This window comes from Leptosomus discolor, chromosome 1 (genome assembly GCF_034619465.1).
Source record: "Leptosomus discolor isolate bLepDis1 chromosome 1, bLepDis1.hap2, whole genome shotgun sequence".
Classification (NCBI taxonomy): Eukaryota; Metazoa; Chordata; class Aves; order Leptosomiformes; family Leptosomidae; genus Leptosomus; species Leptosomus discolor.
The window spans coordinates 185463145-185481894 of NC_141391.1; the positions used below are offsets into that span (position 1 = coordinate 185463145).

Consider the following 18750-nt stretch of genomic DNA (forward strand, 5'->3'; position numbering starts at 1 on the left):
TGCTAAAGTATCGAAACATACATTATGAAACCAAGAGCCCTGCAGGGCACCTTTTGTTAACAACCTTTTGTTGTGATTTTATTGTCAATTTAATCTACCCTTTGTTTTATGCATTTTTCTACTGTCACAATTACAGACAGACAACATGCAATTATTTGAAATAAAAATATTGCCACAATATTCTCATTAAGTTATCCAGCCTAAAACAAAGATATCTTGAAGTTGAATGTCTTGATTAAGATTGCTGTCAGCAAGTTCTTTTAATTTTACAACCGTACTGACTCTTTTAAAGTAGAAAAGCAAGGAAGGAACAAAAGAAGTGCTTCCACCTAAATGGAGATTTTATACAAGGACTAATTAATCATATGAATCTTCATATTACACAACATAGTTGTGTAAGTACATCCTGAAACATTAGTTTTAATTAAGGTTTCATTTTCATTGAAATGGCTCTATTTTGACAGTGGCCATGGGGTATAAGAATCTGAAGGGGACAGAATGGGTTAGGGGATGAAGTCTGGCAGCATTTAAACAATAATTTCCTGCTCCACCTTTAAGTCCAGTCTTTGCAAAAGACAAAGTCTCATCATTTTTCTGTTAGCCCTAAACAACAGAATTTGGATGTAATAAGCTATTTTTTTCCTTTTTTTAAAGCATCACCAGTTAGAAAGTAACTAGTCCCATGCAGCAGTTGGATCTCAAGCTGTGATTTCACTAGAACCACCATTACTCTATTGCTGTTTGTTTGCCTGTTTGCACTGGCAGAACGGGTTGATACAGTGAAGAGTTTTGCTAAATTCTATTTGCAAAATTCTGTTGATTCCCAAGACACAGCAGAAGTCATGTCATCAAGGACTATCAGGAAATAAAGAGGAATAAAACTTTTTCTAATCAAATGCTCAATGGATGACAACTGCTATATCCCCCTGAAACCAGTGGAAGACTCTAAAAATCTCATCCAAAGTGCCCTCAGGAAGGGCATTCTCAGTCCCCACTATTAAACAATTCCGTTAACATAAGTGGAATAGTTTCACTGTGTTAGTGCTTCCAATTAAACATGAAATCCACTGGCCCTAAAAACTTCCAAACTTATTTTCCAAACTGATTTTCACTAGACACAAATCAGTTTCAGAATGGCTTCTTCACATGGATCTGAAAGGCAAAGAACAATTGATATAATCAGCATTTCTTGCAGTCTTTGCCATGGTAAGAATGTTTGTAGTCTTGTCTATTCCTCTAGGCTTTCCAGTCCAGAATGTGTAAATACTCAATATTTATGGGAAATATGGGAATATGAGAAAGATGATGAGTCAGGAGGTCAGCTAAGTACATCAGCAAATTCTGAGGCACTAATTTAAACATGCCGTTATGGAGAAATACAATTTTAAAAAAGTACGCAAGCATTCCAGGAAGGGAAATAATTTAATGGCTTTAATCATCACATTTATTTTACAAAACTGAATTGATTTTTGGATTCCAGCCATGACAAAATCTATGAACTCTGGCTGTGAGCACAAGCTGCTGAAGCACTAATTTTCTGATCTCCATTCAAATCCGTGGGCTTTCAGAGTGCATGTCCTGCACAAAAACACTGACTGAGGCTGCATCTTCTCCATGCACCATGTCTTTGTGTCACGGATTCTTTAAAGCTTTCTCCAAAGAGACTTCATTTGAATTGAACTGACTACGTTTTGGGCTATGATTTTGCCAGGCCTCTGCACACTGAAGCAAGGATGCAAGATAGTGAATTTCTACCTTGAAAATCTGTAAAGTATCCTTCTGCTGTATGAATAACAGTCCACAGTGTGCATGCTGATCTGATTGCAAGACTTGGAACTTCTGTCTTGGGGTGGCTGTCACAATTATCTGATTATATACTGTTATAATTTAATTTTCAGCATTTTTTTCTGCCTACACAATCACATAATGCATATTATCTGACAGCCATACTCATCCTACTTTTAGAGTTGACCTAGAGTGAGGCTTAGGCTAGCTGTAAATGCTAAAGATAGAAAAAGATGGTTTTGCTAATAACAAATGGATTTATACTGTGGAAAAGGAAGGAAGGAAAAGCACTTAAGCAGAAAGAGGGCACTGACAGAACAAGCAACCATATCAGTGATTCTGCTCTTCTCCTGCAAAATCTTCCATGGGGCCTGAGTGGAGGCAGAGGTGTCTCCTGCTCAGCAAAAACTCTGTGAAAAGAGGAGAGAAGGTGCTAAAAGAGGACTTGCTGCAACATCCCTTCTACACTGGCCCTGTGCCTGAACTGAGGATTGCAGCTGCCTGTTTCAAAGAAAAAAACTTTCACAACCTGCTAAGGAAAATTTTCATCTAAGAATTAGAGCTTTTAAGTTTTTGGCATAGAACGTGATTTTGCGAAAGTATTTTCATTTAGAAGTACCATTATTACTGAAACATTGCAGACACTGCACTTTGAGAAGTTTTATTAAAGCTACGCATTGAATAAAATACTTCCAGTAATTGTTCGTGATATACTTCTTGCTCTCTAACAGGGGTAGAATAAAATGCAGTTTTTAAAAGAAGCGAAGACAGGTTGCTGTATCCATCCAATTATGAGGGCTATACTTAGGGATCTAGCAATTATGCAGGAATAAAACCAGCCTTTTTTTCTAACAGGCTATCTCCTATCAAATTGCAAGCAGATACCAAATATAACTCAAAAAGCTTAAACAGGCTAAGGAACTGAATAGATATGCTATAAAATACATATGTACTACAGCAGTTCAAGGAATTTAAAGCCAAATCAAAGGTGAGATTCAAGTCTATGGGCACAATCCAAAACCCCACTGTAGCTAATGGATGAACCTTTTCTCTCTTCAGTATAACTATCTTTCAGCGAGATTGCTCTATGAATCTTTTTTTACACCCCAGGACATGAAATGCTTCCACACTAGAACTTACCAGGGGAATGGTGTTTGTGCAGAGGTGTTAGGAGCTCCCTTCCTCCCCTCGAGTGTGTGGTTGCATGTGTGGATGTGGATGTGCATGTGTGTGTCCTACTTCATATCAGAGGAAAGCTGCCATGCTACACTCACTCTCCCTCTCTGCCAGGTTTCTCTTATTCATGCAAATATAAGTAAGAAACAACATATGTTTTTGTTTGATCTGTAGGAGTCTCCATCAGGAAAAAAGAAATAGGATGAGACCTCTTTATGTAACTTGAACACGACAAATAACAAATTTTATCTTAGTGCTCTGTGATCTCACTATTACAGTATTTTTTTTTAATCTGAGATCTCAGATCTCCCTAAACTTTATTTTACTCCTTTGAATGCTTTTCCTTCTGAGAAGAAAAGTGAGATGAGGAATAATTTGTCTCACTATTCTTCCTACCACAAATAGAGTGGGTGGAAATGCATGATACAGCCTTTCCAAATATAGACTGGCATAGGCAAGATATGAATTTCTTCCTTAATAGGTGAGACAGATGGGAGACTTTCACAGGCACTCCCTCACATATGGATACATTCTCTCTACTCATATATAAGTAATGTCATGCAAACTGTCTGTCTCTCATGCAGTGCGTTACTAGTCCATGAATAACATGCTCCATTTGATTGACAGCCAGCTGAACATGAGCCAGCAGTGTGCTCAGGTGGCCAAGAAGGCCAACGGCATCCTGGCCTGTATCAGGAATAGTGTAGCCAGCAGGAGTAGGGAGGTGATCATTCCCCTGTACTCGGCTTTGGTGAGGCCACACCTTGAGTACTGTGTCCAGTTTTGGGCCCCTCTCTACAAGAAGGACATTGAGGTGCTGCAGAGGGTACAGAGGTGGGCTACCAAGGTAGTGAAGGATTTGGAGTGTGTCTCGTATGAGGAACGGCTGAGGGATCTGGGGCTGTTTAGCCTGGAGAAGAGAAGGCTGAGGGGAGACCTTATCGCTCTCTAAAACTACCTGAAAGGAGGCTGTAGCGAGGTGGGGGTCGGTCTCTTCTCCCTAGTAACAAGCGATAGAACAAGGGGAAATGGCTTTAAGCTGCACCAGGGGAGGTTCAGGCTGGATATTAGGAAGAATTTCTTTACTGAAAGGGTTGTCAGGCACTGGAACAGCCTGCCCAGGGAGGTGGTGGAGTCACCATCCTTGGAGGTGTTTAAGAGAAGGGTAGATGTTGTACTTAGGGACATGGTTCAGTGGTGTTGATAGAGCTAGGACCAAGGTTGGACTCGATGATCTTGAAGGTCTCTTCCAACGGAAACTGTTCTATGATTCTATGTGGCCACATGGGTGGCCTGTGGCCTGACTCCATTTCCCAAGATGTTCCTATCTCCTTGGCTTTTCCTAGAAAAGCAAGGGCAAGGTTGAGACAGGACATGATGTTAGGGCAGCGAATGCTATCTTGGAAGCCAATCATCCCACAGCTGTCAGAGCCTCAGGTCTGCCTTGCCATTTCCCTGTTGTTTCTGCACACACTGGGAGCATTTTGGGCTACTGCTGTGTTGGAGGGAGGGAGGAAGGGAAGAAGAAAAAGTACAAACATGTTCTGTGAGGGACTGGAGTGATTGCTTGTACTGGAAATCAGTGGGGAGGCAGAAGCATCTTAGAGGAGGACTGAGTAACACTTCCAGCTGAAGTGGAGGTGTTCGCTATGGAGAGCAGATTGATGGGAGTTCCCCAGAGTTCGTTGGGGAAAGCAGATTGATGAGAGAACCCTGAATTACACCATGTTCTTGATGCACCAAGGAGTGGGGGGAAAGCATCAGGTCCCAAATATGGGTCTCATGCGGTTGTCAAGCTTCAACCATTCTGCTGAGTCTTGACCACCGTTTTCCATAACAGACACTGTAAAAGCACTTTGCTATCAAAATGGAAGAGTACTCTTTAAGACATGAACCAGAGAGTTTGTACAGAATCAAACAGTGGTTTGAATAAAAATCTTTTTTCTGAATATTGTAGATAATACAATATTTTCATATATATATAATATTTTCAAATATAGGATGGTTAAATTAAAACTAAAATTAGGTAGAAACCTTAAAAAACTACCATTTCTATGAAAGAAAGTCCAGTGGCCTGGATTATGATGATTTACTTTCAACATTTTTTCATGTTAACCAATTGTAATCTTATGGCATAGTTTACCAATAATACCCAGCACAGAAATTAAATGCTATCAAAACCAATTTAGTCATCTCTTGACAAATCGTAATCATACTTCTTGACTGCCAGACTAAATGAAACAATTACTATTCATGGGCAGTTTTATCCTCTCAGAATATATCTAACAATATCTGCCCAGACTAGTAGTCAGATTACTCAATATAAATCCTCTATAGAGGACCTTAGTGAATATTTTGTATTGAGACAAAACCGAAATAGTAAGGAACTTGTTTATTGTCTTGTTCATCCAAATTAAAGTTATTCACTTTGGTTAGAGTATTAGAAGAAAAGATTTACTGGTAGCAATAATATTGTCAAATATTTTATGTTCTTTCATATTGTTTATACTATTTAAACTGTTTACCAGGAAATCTGCCTCACCTTCTAGATGATTAGAGGTTTCTGTTCAGTAGCCAGATACATTACTTAAATATGAAAGAATGAACAGATGAAATAAAACCCCTCCAAAATAGGGAGAGAATAACATATGTACATCTATAAGCATGTATATTATAGACATAATTATTTCGTTGTTTCATGCAGTTGTATTTGTGGGACTGCATCACAAAACCCTTTACTGAAACTTAATGAAAGGTTTGTTTTGTTTGGGTTAATATATAATTTAGGCTGACAAAGCTATAATGTCTAATTAGTTTTTCTCAGTGCAGAGTATAATGAAAAGAATGGATGTTTTAAGAAGCTGTCTTTTGAAACAGATGTATGAACCACATTCATATATGTGAAAAGAACATAATCGTCCAGTAGGCATTTATCATCTTGACTATGAAAGCATAGAATATGGAAATACAACTTATCAAACCAAACACTCAAATAGATGCATAATAGAAAATCTCTTAAAGAAACAGTGTTTTATTTCTGTGTGGGAGATGTGGCTATCTACCCTATAAGGAAGTTTCCTCTACTTCCAGGGTACAAAATATCATCCAATTAAGAATTCTACACAAACCCATGTTTAACACAAACCTCTATAAACATATGTACATGAATTAAGACCTGTAGCAATTCTGAACAATTAATTTGAATAAAAGCTTTTAAACCTGTACTACCAACTTACTGAATCAAACTACTGTGATTGCCAACATACATTTCTGAGCACGTGTAGTTTTATTTTTTATTAACAAAAACTAGAGAGAGATTATGGAGATACATACTAAAAGAAGATTATTTAGTTTGCAAAGTCAAACACAGCAAACATAGAGAATCACAAATTTACAATTCTCTGTATTACTTTATTTCTTCTGCATGTTGGTAAGTGCTTTCTATTACTTCAGACAGGAGTCCTATGTCAAAGACACATTATTGCACCAATGAAGACTGATCATTGTGACCATGTACAATGAATGTGTAGCCAGGCATACCACAGAAATGGATTCCAGTCTGCTACTTGCATATTCAAATGTTCAGCTTGTATATATTATTCTGTCACCCTGCCTGCAATCAATATTCAGCTGCACAATCCACTGCTATCTCTACACTCCCCCATTTTGATAATCTACCTCTGAATATCAATTTTCTCTTCCCAGGTTACGCAGACCTCAGCAGCTCTTTTCCTCTCTTCCAGTAAACTCGTTTCTTTTTGTTCATGTTCTTTTTCTTCCCTATAGCTAAAAGTTAACATGAAGAACTCTTTATGTCTTGCTCATTATAACCCGCCCCATCCTCTGTTAAGAAAGTTTTGACGACAATTCATATTGGAACAGTTTGTCAAAAGAGAGTATATGGGTCTTGCCTCTATTAACCAAACTGCACAAAGCCCAGAGATGTTCTGGTGATTTTATACTACCTACTACATTTGATTCTTCACAGGTTGTGGGAGGCCACTGCGGAAGACATTGTAACAAGGAGACAGTGATTTCAGGCACAAACTAGGCAGAGGTTAAACAAAGGCCTTGGTGGCAGAGACCTGTATGTTAACATGTGCGACGACTACACAACCTGAGCGCATACTGTGGTGTTAGTGTGCGCTGCCTTCAACAGCGTCACCTGCGTGTATTGCTTGTGAGAACTCGCTCCTGTGCCTATGTGTAAAAGCGCAATGCTCTCTGCAAACCTCGGTGTACCATCTGGAAAGACCAATATTGCACAGGTTTGTTTGTGGTATTGGAAAAATACTACAAATTCCATAAAAACAGTGACCCCATAACTATTTACCAAGTTACTTTTAAGTAATTTTTCATGAACTCTCTTAATATTATTCTCTTCCATTTGTAGTTAATTTTAAACATATTTATTTGTCTTTCCTCTGTTTTAACAAGTGGTTTACTTTCTAAAAAATCCATATAAAAAGAGACATTTAGTGTAGGTTGGACTTACTCCATGTTCCTTGGGAATAAGAAACTATTTGCAAAATAATCAGTCTTCTCACATTGTACTTCTATCTCTGCTTCCTCTAATATTCAACATTTAAAATAACTACTGTTCTATCTATTTATTTAACTTATCGATAGCTACTGCTATTGGCTTGTCGTCAGTTTTGTCCAAGATCTTTAGCTGGCTTAATTTAACAACCTTTTTTTTTTCTTGTTGCTTCTTTCAAATGCCAGTCCTCTCATTTCATATATAATTTGTCTCTCCTAAAACAACCAAAATTATCAACATATTCAAAAAGTATAAATCAGCCTATTTCAGTTCATGCTTGTAACTTTGCAATAGTGATGGTAACCACAGAGCACTGGAGACAGCTATCTCTTTACCGCAGCCTCATCTGACTGCCAGGTGGTATGGATATTTAACTCCCTGTGGGTATTGTTCTTTCATAACCTACAAACATGTCGGCACCATCCCAGTAATTCCAGCAGGGTTCCAGATACTTCATTGCTTTCTAAAAGCTATCTTGACAACACACTTTCTTAAATCTGTAAGTAGGTGTGCTTGTATTTGCATTGTATCACTATGCCATATAACACAGACCTTAACAGCGTTACACAAAGGTGCCTCTGGATGTAGACTTAGCTATGAGTAGAGCTGGAAATGACCAAAATGGAGACCTTTTCATAAAAAAAGGACAACCCCTCACTGTAAAAAAAGTAGAAAGCATTTCAATGAACTCCTTAGTGATGGGCTAGACAAAGGCAAATAGCAAATGGATATTTTTGAGGTAGCTGAGCTGTTTGTGGAAGAATTATATCAGGAAGACATTCAAAAGGCAGCCAGAATCTTCAGGAGCAACCCACAACCAGTTGCTGACAATGTTTCCAGGGAAAGATTTAAAAGAGGAGACGATAAGCTAAATCAAAACCTCTGCTAATTAGTTACACTGGAGAGCTGAAAACATTTTCAAATGAGAAACACACAGCAGTCACATGATCAACTGTTATAAACAAGCGGATGGTGCCTTCATCCCCGTGACAATCCATCTGTCTTTGATATGTTTGTAGACATTTTCTAATTTTACAAAGTAAACCTGAAAATAAAAATGACCTTAACAGAAAAACAAGTCCAGTGTGTAGCTAAAATTTTTGTTTCATCAACCACTTTAAACTGGGCATCACATATCTATATTTGGAATAATTAAAATACAGTGTACTGTATTAGACTATCTCTGCTAAACAGGTGTGCCACCAGGAAATGCCCTGAATAAATGGATTTTGGCACACCAGTATCTGTGTGGGACATAATATTGAGGATGCTTCATTGAGGACATTTCAGAAATGAGGCTGCTCACATCACACTGCTTAAGCAACAATAAATGAAATACAAATACTCCATATTATCGTGCATAACATTATCCACACTTTAACTCCCCCCTCTATTTTTCCTACTTATGAGGGGGAAAAAAAGTCTACCTTTACTGATGTCTAATGTGCACTGTCTAACTAATGTCTCTACAGAATGTACACTGTTGCCTAGGGCTATTTTACTTCACTGCTTAAAGCTAAAAATAAAAGCATTTATGTCACTCTCTAGGTTTTTAAATCCCCATTAAGCATACTCTTTAGTATGAGAATCATGCATGAAAAAACCCATCATTTTCTACTTTATCTCCATTTTAAACTTTTGGTAGGATTTGTTAATGTGAATATTATTTGAAAGAAAACATGGATTTATAACACTTCAGACAGCAAGAAGCCAAAACATCTCTTGTAACAATATTTAAGTACTTTTAATAGTGTTTTACTCTTCTACCTGTCTGGCATGCAAATTTGAAAACTCCTGTCCTGGTTTGGGCTAAACCAGAACTAATTCTGTTTTAGTGCTTTAACTTTTCTGTTACGTCTCCTCTAACCAACGGCACTTTCTGAAACAGCAGCATGTTTTTCAGACGGTGACTGCTTCGAGCAGTGGTAAGGCCTGATGTTTATAGCTCGTACCAAGGAACAGGATGCAGAGAGGCCCTTGCTTATACTTGTTCTTATAGTGACCAAGGTCACTGCTGAATCTTGTACTCCGTGTTGGGGTGCTGGGAGTGAAAAGGGTCGCAAGCACGAAAAAGGTCGCACCTGCAGGGAGGAGAGAACCAGACAGGTGACCCAAAACTGACCAAGAGAGTATTCCATCCCATGTACATCGTGTTCAGTATAAAGCTGAGAGATCACAAGGGTCAATCTTCGTTCTTCAATGGCCAACATCTGAGGAGGAGGTCCATGCATCCCTGAATCCAGTGCCTGAGTCCAGCTCCTGCATCCCGTCCCTGTCTGCTGCCGAGTCCAGCCTGGGACTGCCCCAGTGCCAGCCCTGCAGTGTGGTGGTGATGTATTGTCACCAGGGTGGGGGGAGTTGGGTTCGGTATGGGTTTTGTATATATTTGTATATATTTGTACGTATTGTATATATTTCATTATTTCCTTATTCTTATTCTGATATTTTCTTTTATTGTTACTGTTTCATTAAAGCTGTTTTAGTTTTCTTTTCCAAACCGTAAAGTCTCTCTCCCTTGTTCTCTCTCTCTTTTTCCCTTTTGGGAGGAGAGAGGGGTTAACAGAGAGCATCTGTCATTTCTTAGTGACCAGCCCATCCTCAACCTGTGACAGCTCCCTATCATGCCACCTTGCTTTCAACCCTTTTTCCATTCTTCCAGTCTTTTTGTGTAATTAAGTTTTTTCCTTGACTCTTAACTAATCTCCTTTCCAGTCTTTCAGACAAGGCTATTCTTTGGACAAGGGTAAAAATTCCCAATGCTGTTCTAGACCGAGCTTTTCGCTGACTTAACCAAATGACACTGTAATCACTGCTAGCCCACTTGGTACCTATCTGAGTATTTTTTAATTAATCTGCTTTACCTTTTTGCCCACCTCGGCACACTGAGATAGAATCTTCCTCTGCACATCCCACAATGATGAACGAGGAGGTGTTTGTGCTCCCCCTTACCTCCTCCACAACTAAAACTTTTCAATTATGTTATTTTTTTTCATCTAGCTTTTTAAGAACCCTCTTCCATGCCTGCATTTGACAAATTGTTCATTTCTTCTTTAAATTCTGCCATGTCACTAATATATATGGTGTACACAAATAATGAATACTACTTCTAACATTCAATAGTGGGACTCCCCTGTCTTATCATTGTAGCAGAAAATTGTTATTTTATTTATTCCTTTCATTGTACATTTCTGAGATGGCTCCTAAATGTTCAGCACACTCCATATGGCTTACTAGTTTTCTTAATTGCCTTCAGTAAAGAACTTTGTCAAAAGCCTTTTGAAAGTCCAAATAAATTAGATCAAGCATTTCTTCCTCATCCATTATTTTGATGACATGTTCAGAGTTCTAGCAGATCAGAGAAGGTTTTCTTTCAGTAAAGCTACCCTGGCTTCTTTTAGCAAAATTTAATCTAGTTTTGCTCATAATTCTATTATTGATGATGTATTCAATCCGTTTAGTCAATACTGAACTCAGACTTGCAGGCCAGTAAGATAACTCGTTTGTTGCAAAAAAAGCAACAAAACCAAAACAACAGCCGAATTTGAACATTCAGTTTTTTCAATGGGCAATTAAGTGCGAGTAAAATTTGCATCAGCTCAGCCCCTTCAGTTCCTTATAAACCTTGTTTGTAGCCAGTCAGACATCTGATTCTTCTTTCTTTTTAGTCTTTAAATTTCTCTTATTAATTCCTTTAATTGCCTCAATTTAATATAATATCTCACTTTTACTACTTTAAAAGTAGAGATATTTCATTGCATTTTGTGCAGCAGAATCCATGTAAATAAATCTGTCACAATTCCTTCTAAATCTACTCTTTAAAAAAGAGCAGGTCTGCTGATGTAGTTGAAAAAAATCTTTGCAGTTTCTTTCATCTTCAGCTATGAGGTCTTCAGACCGCCTCTTAGACTGTACATTTTCCATCCTCCATTTTTCCTGCCACAATTTATTTTCTATTTTAACAGTTACCATTTACCTGGAGGAGTCTACATTTCAGGACAAATAAACACTTACCCCTCATAATTTTTCCCATTGATTTTTAAAATACTTTTCTTAATAATCTATGGCTGATTCACCATTTGAAATCCTATTCATGTGTTACTTCAAAGAATTGCTATAATTAATTTCAGTGTCACAAAGGGATACTCACATATCTATTTACCTTAATTACAAAGACTTACAACGGGATATCTAAATATTATCACATACAGCAAAAATTTTGCAACTCAGTTATAAACAGCATCAAAGATATAATAAAAGAAACAGTAAAAATCAATTTTAAAATTCTATTTTTACACCAACTATTTTGATCAGGAATTGTTCACTCATGTACAGCTTTTGTAATGTTTAAATTTTTGTTAGACCAAGTTTCATTTTTTTTCCAACGATATATTCGTTTTATATTTCTTACTGCCAGAGACAATTAGAAGATAAATTTTCTAATGTTCTAGAAAGGTACATTTACAATAATTTGATCTTACTATTTTCCTACCAGAATAAAATGATCCTAATATTTCCTTTCTTCCAGAAAGCTCTAGCAGACTTTCCCCAGTCTGGGTAGGGTTTGTCCTGAAGCATCATATCAGTGACCTACAGGGAAAGAAGAAATAATACACAGTTAAACTGGTGTCACAAAATAAGGAATTAACACGGACTTCACGAACACTTTCTTTTATTTGTGACATACTTGCTTCAGTTCCAATAATTTTAATAGTTAGACAGTTGAAAAATAGTATCTCTGGTGTCACTTGCAATCAAGATAAATTATATTGGCCTACATATGCTGCACACAACTCCTTGAGAAATAAGGAAATCTGTGGACATCCAAAGATAAGAAGAAGAGGAACTAGTCTAAAAGTTACAGCAACCTACAGTACGTAAGCTACGTTCCCCTATGGCTACGAAACTTTCTGGTCCAGCCTGGGAGAGGGGATCCACCTCCCTGAGAGAAGCATCAGCAGAATTTCCACTCTTGAAATCAGAACTGCAGCCAGGGAATGCAAGCCTGCAAATTAAGCACTATGTGCCATTTATAATATCCTCTTGCTTCCTGGTATCAGTAAGAAAAGCACACTTGGGACTAGAGACATGAAAATCCCTTAAAACTTGCACGAAATTTAAAAAATATGAAATATTTATTCTCATTTTCATAATTCCTGTCTGAAGAGACCATCTGTTTCTCTGTCCAGAGACTCATATGCATGTACTACTACTGGGTGGAATATAAAAGTATCAAAAATTACTTTCAGCTCAGTGAGGGAGGTGAACAACCCACGGGGGCTTGCACCTTTGGGATGCTGTGTTTTCATATCCATTTACCTCAAGTTAACTGTACTAAAAAGCACCAGAAGTTACATTACAGTAAACTCATCAATTCCATTGTGCAAAGATCCAGAAGATCTACCCATACGTAAAAATTAAGAAATAATTGAACAGATAAAGGAAATAGGGGTGAGCACCCGCTTCAAAATACAGATAAGCAAAACAAATTCTTACTGTCATTGCTATCAGTACACAGTGGAAAATTACTGTTTTGATTAGTCTGAAAATAACTCTTAATAAGATTTCAGAAGGAAATAACTTCAAATTGAAGTCAAGATTTCTTGTTTTTATTTTCCACTACATTCATTTTGATATAGAGTTTTTAAAATCCAGTTTACCATCCAGAGTGTGAGCGACCACTTTCAATCAACGACATTAACAGTGCTTATCAAAAAGAACACATACCACATAATTACCTTAAACCCACATATAAGCTACATTCAACTTCTGAATTGTGGTTCCAAGTCCATTTGGGGTTAAAAGTGCTCAGAATATTAGCCTGAAGGGCTGGATCCAAAGGACAATGAATATGTTAAATAGAAGAACACATTCTAGGATTTTATGATTCCATTAAGCCTAGCCTGAAGAACGAGCAGATTATATCCCAAAATACCACCTTTTATCATTGTTTTATGTAGGTAAATATTTTCTTAGATCAGCATGCTATGATACTTTTCAGTAAGATCCCTATTATCTAAATAAATATTTTGATAAATATTTAATGCTGAACAAGACCTCTGTAAAGATTTAATCCACTACTTTAGTAATAACTTTTTCTCTTAGGAAGAGTCTACATAGTAATGAATATTTTCAAAGAAGAATAGATATTTTGAGAGGTTTTATTCAATTTTCAAAATATTTTCTCCAGACACTTTCTGGGAAATACTTATTATATCTGGTAGAAGGATGCAATCTGCTGCTCTATGACCAATTATCAGAGTAGCATGTTTCATAAGAATGACATTCAAGAAGGAGACATTTTCTGAGGAAAATGGCAAGACGAGGCAGGAAATGTTCTTTCTGATATCAGACAGTTGGTCCTTCATCTCCCAGCTTTGGCATTTATTTAAAGTCATATCACCAGATCAATGTCAGGTCGGTTGCAGCTAAATTGGCTGAAGCAGAGACAGTCATTAAAGGGATGCATTCCATAAAGAGAAATCCAATTACCTTTTGCATTAGAGAAATCAAATTCATTTTCTGGTTTGGTCAAGGACAGTGACTGTGGAAAATGGCTCACAGGAGAAAAGCACTCAACACTGTCATAGTGCAAATAAGTTTTAGATAGGAACATCAAAAACTCATTGCTTCTGTTTGAATGATGTTTTTAGAAAAATAAAAAATATAAATTTCACTTTAATTTGCAAAACTTAGTATAAAGTGATGCAAGAGTGTGTATTTTTTCCTCTCTCTTCTTTGTATTTCATAATGCAATTACTGGCCAGCAAATATTTCTCTGGTTTTTTTACTGGATTATATTTGCAAATGGATAGCTACAAATAAAAAATAGTTGATCGCTTCAGTAATTCTATGTATGCATGCACACTACATAATCAAGATAAAACAGGGAAAGCCACTTGCAAAGTAATTAAGTAATGTATTTTTTCCTTGAACTAAGAGATGTGATATACTTTAATCAATTAATTACACTACTTCAATTCAGAAAGGAATGACCCTTACATATAATGCCTGTATCCTCTTTCATTTTATTTAGTGTCTCACAAGAGAAATGGTTACACTGCCTTAAAGTGCACAAACAAAATGCGTAATACACACTGCCTGACTTTTTAAGTTGCACACATGCCACGGCAAAATATTTTCATAAAAAATTAGTATGCCTTGTACGTATGATAGAATCTTAAATGTCACTTTGCTAAACAAAAATATGGCTTTAATGACTATTCATAATATTCACTCAACATTAACTATGAAGATAACTTCTAATGCTTTTAAAAAGCAATATTACTATCATTAAATTAATAACAACATGTTACAATTCACATTTTTTGTTACAGAAAATTAAATTGTTCCTTTTGATCTGATATACTACAATAATTTGAAAAATTACGTCATTATGTCACAGGATTCAAAGTTGTGTTCAGAGCAAGTAACTTAAACAACAAGAGCAGAAAGCAGAATTATAAAACTTAAAAAAACCCACAACAAAACAGTAAGATTCCTAAGATACCTGAGATATACTAAGTGGAACAGTAAGACAACTTAAGGCTCGTTTACTCCTTACATGAGGTTGCTCTTTGAGTGTATTGCTCAGGATGGTCAGCACACACTTTAGATCTCTCCTCCCTGGACAGTCATGTTAAAAGGTGCTACGCTGTAAGTCACAGGATCCTTCCCAGCAGAGGCAACATCTGCAGCGGGAGTTTCAGGCAAGGCTTTCTATTAATAAGCTAACTGCAAGTGAAACTTTCTTTTAAAAAAATGAAGAAAATGACCTAATACTTTGGTCATGCCTTCAAAGTATCTTCCAAATTCTTCACTAGTAGGAGCTATGCTGTCATCTTCAGAGTGCAAACAGATCATTCCTGGAAACCTAATGCAGCATGGGCTACTGGCCAAGCTGTTTTCATCTGCCAAATTGCATTTTAGAAACCTAGAAGTATAAAAGTACATCAAATAGTTTCATAGTAGCACTTCTCCACATAAGCAACTGCAGAAACTGTATCTTGAAAGAGAATTGGACTCTGGACAAGCTCTCTAGGAGATGATATATTCCATGATGTAACATTCATTAAGTAGAGACCAACCGTCAGTGGAGGATTTTGATTGCTTTATTCACACTTGGATAAATCACCAAAACAGGGTAAGAGAAGCCCTCCAGAATTTAACAGAATGTAGAAGAAGCCAAGATCCACAAGAAAAGCCTGGAAATACAAATGAAATGGTGAACTCCGAAACGTTTTTGATTATTTTGATACAGTAATGAGCAGTGAAAGATCTAATGGACAGTAGGACTTCAACATCTTATGTCAGTAAAGACGTTTATACACAACTGCTCAGCCAGGAGGACAAGACATCACAGTGCTATTGCTGGAAAATGGAGTAGCCTGAATAACTCTGCATTTGGCAAAATACATGTATCTACCATGGTCAAGTACATGACCCAAGCATTACAAGTGCTAATTTTTTCTATTCTCTTCACAATTTCAAAATATCTTACTTTAAACCCTAAACCTCTTCATAAGCAACACTAAATTAATTTAATTTGAAACTCAGCCTTTAAATAGTTCATAAGTAGCACTTTTCCACTCTCCCCAAACTCCTTACACAAGGAACATTCCTGCAACTGAGGAATTTAATTGGTAAGCATGAGTATCATAAATTCTAAAAGTTTTCAGAAATCATAAGGATGCCATAGTGTCGGAGCAGGTCCAAGGGCAGTTTAGCAGGGCAGGTGCACGCACGTTGCTCAGTTTGGTGCAGCACAACATTCCTCATCAAAAGAACCTATTGACATCTTTTGCAAAGACTCAACACCGCTTATGTGTTTCTGAAAAGTACACTTTTTTTTTTTTTCTAGAGAGTGGGGCTAAATCAGGTTAAAGTAATTCTGTTTCCTGAAGTCAGAATGTGAAGTCAATGAGAGCTAATGTATACCACTCAGTGCATACACTCCCTTTGCTTTGCTGTTATGGGCTTTTAGGTAAGAGCTATATATAGTTGTCCCACTAACTACACATCAATTCTTTATCATACCTGGCTTTGAGTACTATACTACATCATGGTAATCATATACCAAACCAGGGAAACATTTAGTATTCAGCCATTAAAAGCTTCTATCCATCATTTTTGTCTTCATCTTCTTTGAGATATCTAAAAACTGCAGTGCTGTTCACTTGATGTACCAAAGTAATCTATATGGAACTTGCTTTTATGCTTCTTTCATCTGCATGCCAGGGTGAAAACTGTCTTCTGTGGATCATACCGCAACACCTCTATGGCCTATACAATGATAATATGAAATACCTCCTTCAATTATGAAATTGTTTTGGCAGTTGAGCAGAAGCGTCAAAAACTTTGTTACACATCCTTCAGAAATAATTGTTAATTTATTTTAATCCACTCTGCTTTATTTTGGAATATACAAAATGTGTAAATGTTTGAAAACAAATAACAAATACTTGTAACAAACACTTATACTTAGGCTTACTGATCTATAAGGGGATATTTTTCAAGCTAAACATTAATAGTCAGCTGTAGATACATGGCTAGATTTTAAAGCAGTTTTGTCTGCTTTCTACATTTTCAAACATTCCTAATGTAGTTTCATTCCTACTCTGAAAACAATCAAGCTTGTGTTAGGTTATGTTTCCTTCGATTTAATTGTAAGAAATTCTTCTTATTGCATTTTCAAAGCAACGGCAATCACAGAGACAAAATACGTCCCCTTCATTCTACTTCTTAATTATTTTTTCATTTTGTTCAGAGACAGCACATTGTTTTTCTCTTACCAACACATATTTTTTTAACAATAGGTAAATCCTGAAAAACAACATTAATTTGCTGTCACAATTCAGTGATCAATATGAATGATAAATACTACTGTTTCACTTCTGTTGCTTCTGCAACAGCCCTCAGTATTATTTTGTGCATTTGCACATTTCCCACCAATAAAATGTTTTCAGAGTGTTGCTTTTACGAGCTATTATTCTCCCGATCCACAGTATTTGCACATGTGCATTGTCTTACATCTGAACTTCCAGCAAAATCAGTTAGAGAACTTCTTTTCTACAAACACTGAAGGGGCTTATATTAATCATCACCATTTACTAATCCATGAAAATTTATTTCTTCACCCACTGAAGAGGCAGAAAGTCTCTTCTTTTTTAGCCAGCAGATCTTGATTTATTTTTTCAATATTATCATAGCAGTTTCTTCCATAATCACAATCCATGCAGGGATAACAACTCAAAACCAAGACAAGAACTACTAAAAATATATACACTTTAGATTCAACTTCAGAAAAGTCACCCCTGCCAGCACTTTCTATTTCCAAATGGAATTAGGGCAGAATTCTTCATAAAGCCAGTGCCTAGTCCACAGTCAATTTGTGGTGAAAAAAACCTTTAGATATCAAAAGGTGAGTTAGGGAGAAACCTGGTCCACAATTATTTTAGGTCTATTCAAGTTGTTCTGGAAATTATACTTTGTATTTCAATACCAGCAGAAATAATTCCTGAATAAATTTTGTTTTAAAAAACAATGTAAAACAAACAAAAAGGAAGAATAATTTTGTTTTAACTGGAAATTCCTTGACACTTCATAAACTGTCTAGGAACAACTGAACAATAGACGTAGGGCTTCTGCAAAAAAATTCTAAGCTGCACCCTCTCGTTTCCTACCATATTTCAAGTCCCTACTGTGCACACAAATAACCATGTATGTGCAACAAAATATGCTGGCTGCCATGCGGCAAGCACTTGCTGTTTTTATAACCACTGACATCATGTTTCAGAAGACATTTTTTTCCCGCTTTACTCCTTCTTTATTAGTGTTACAAATGCAGAACCAAAGGTCTGGGTAATATCCCGTATTACAAAGCATGAGACAAAAAGCCAGACCATGATTTTTATTTAGGGCATTCAACTCAGGCTGACATTGTAGAAGAGCTTGCTTTACTCATTTAGGGAGCTTGGTGGTTTTGGCAAAACGCCAGAGATGGAAGTCATGCCATGTTTGGTGCACATATGCCACCCACATCTAGACCAACGTAGGTATTTTTTGTAGTCAGTGAAGAGAAAAAGGCATTTCTGGGGTGCAATTAATATCAAAATAGGTTCTGTTGTAAAGATGTACCTATTTCTCTTCACTCTAAACCAGGACCTGCACTGCTGACATTAAAAGTCTGGCAACATGAATCCCAACCTAGTTTCCTGCAGTTCTTGGTGTTTTTCATCAAAGTGTCATTAACT

At 36.8% G+C, this 18750-nt stretch overlaps 1 protein-coding gene across 1 annotated transcript in view; it reads right to left on the reverse strand.

Annotated features, from left to right (window-relative positions):
* Positions 1–18750, reverse strand: part of TMEM117 (transmembrane protein 117) — a 216508-nt gene that overhangs the window by 64890 nt on the left and 132868 nt on the right. Inside the window, exon 4 of the mRNA XM_086472424.1 lies at positions 11991–12088. Coding sequence (XP_086328550.1) covers positions 11991–12088 — 98 coding nt within the window. The remainder of the gene's footprint in view (positions 1–11990; positions 12089–18750) is intronic.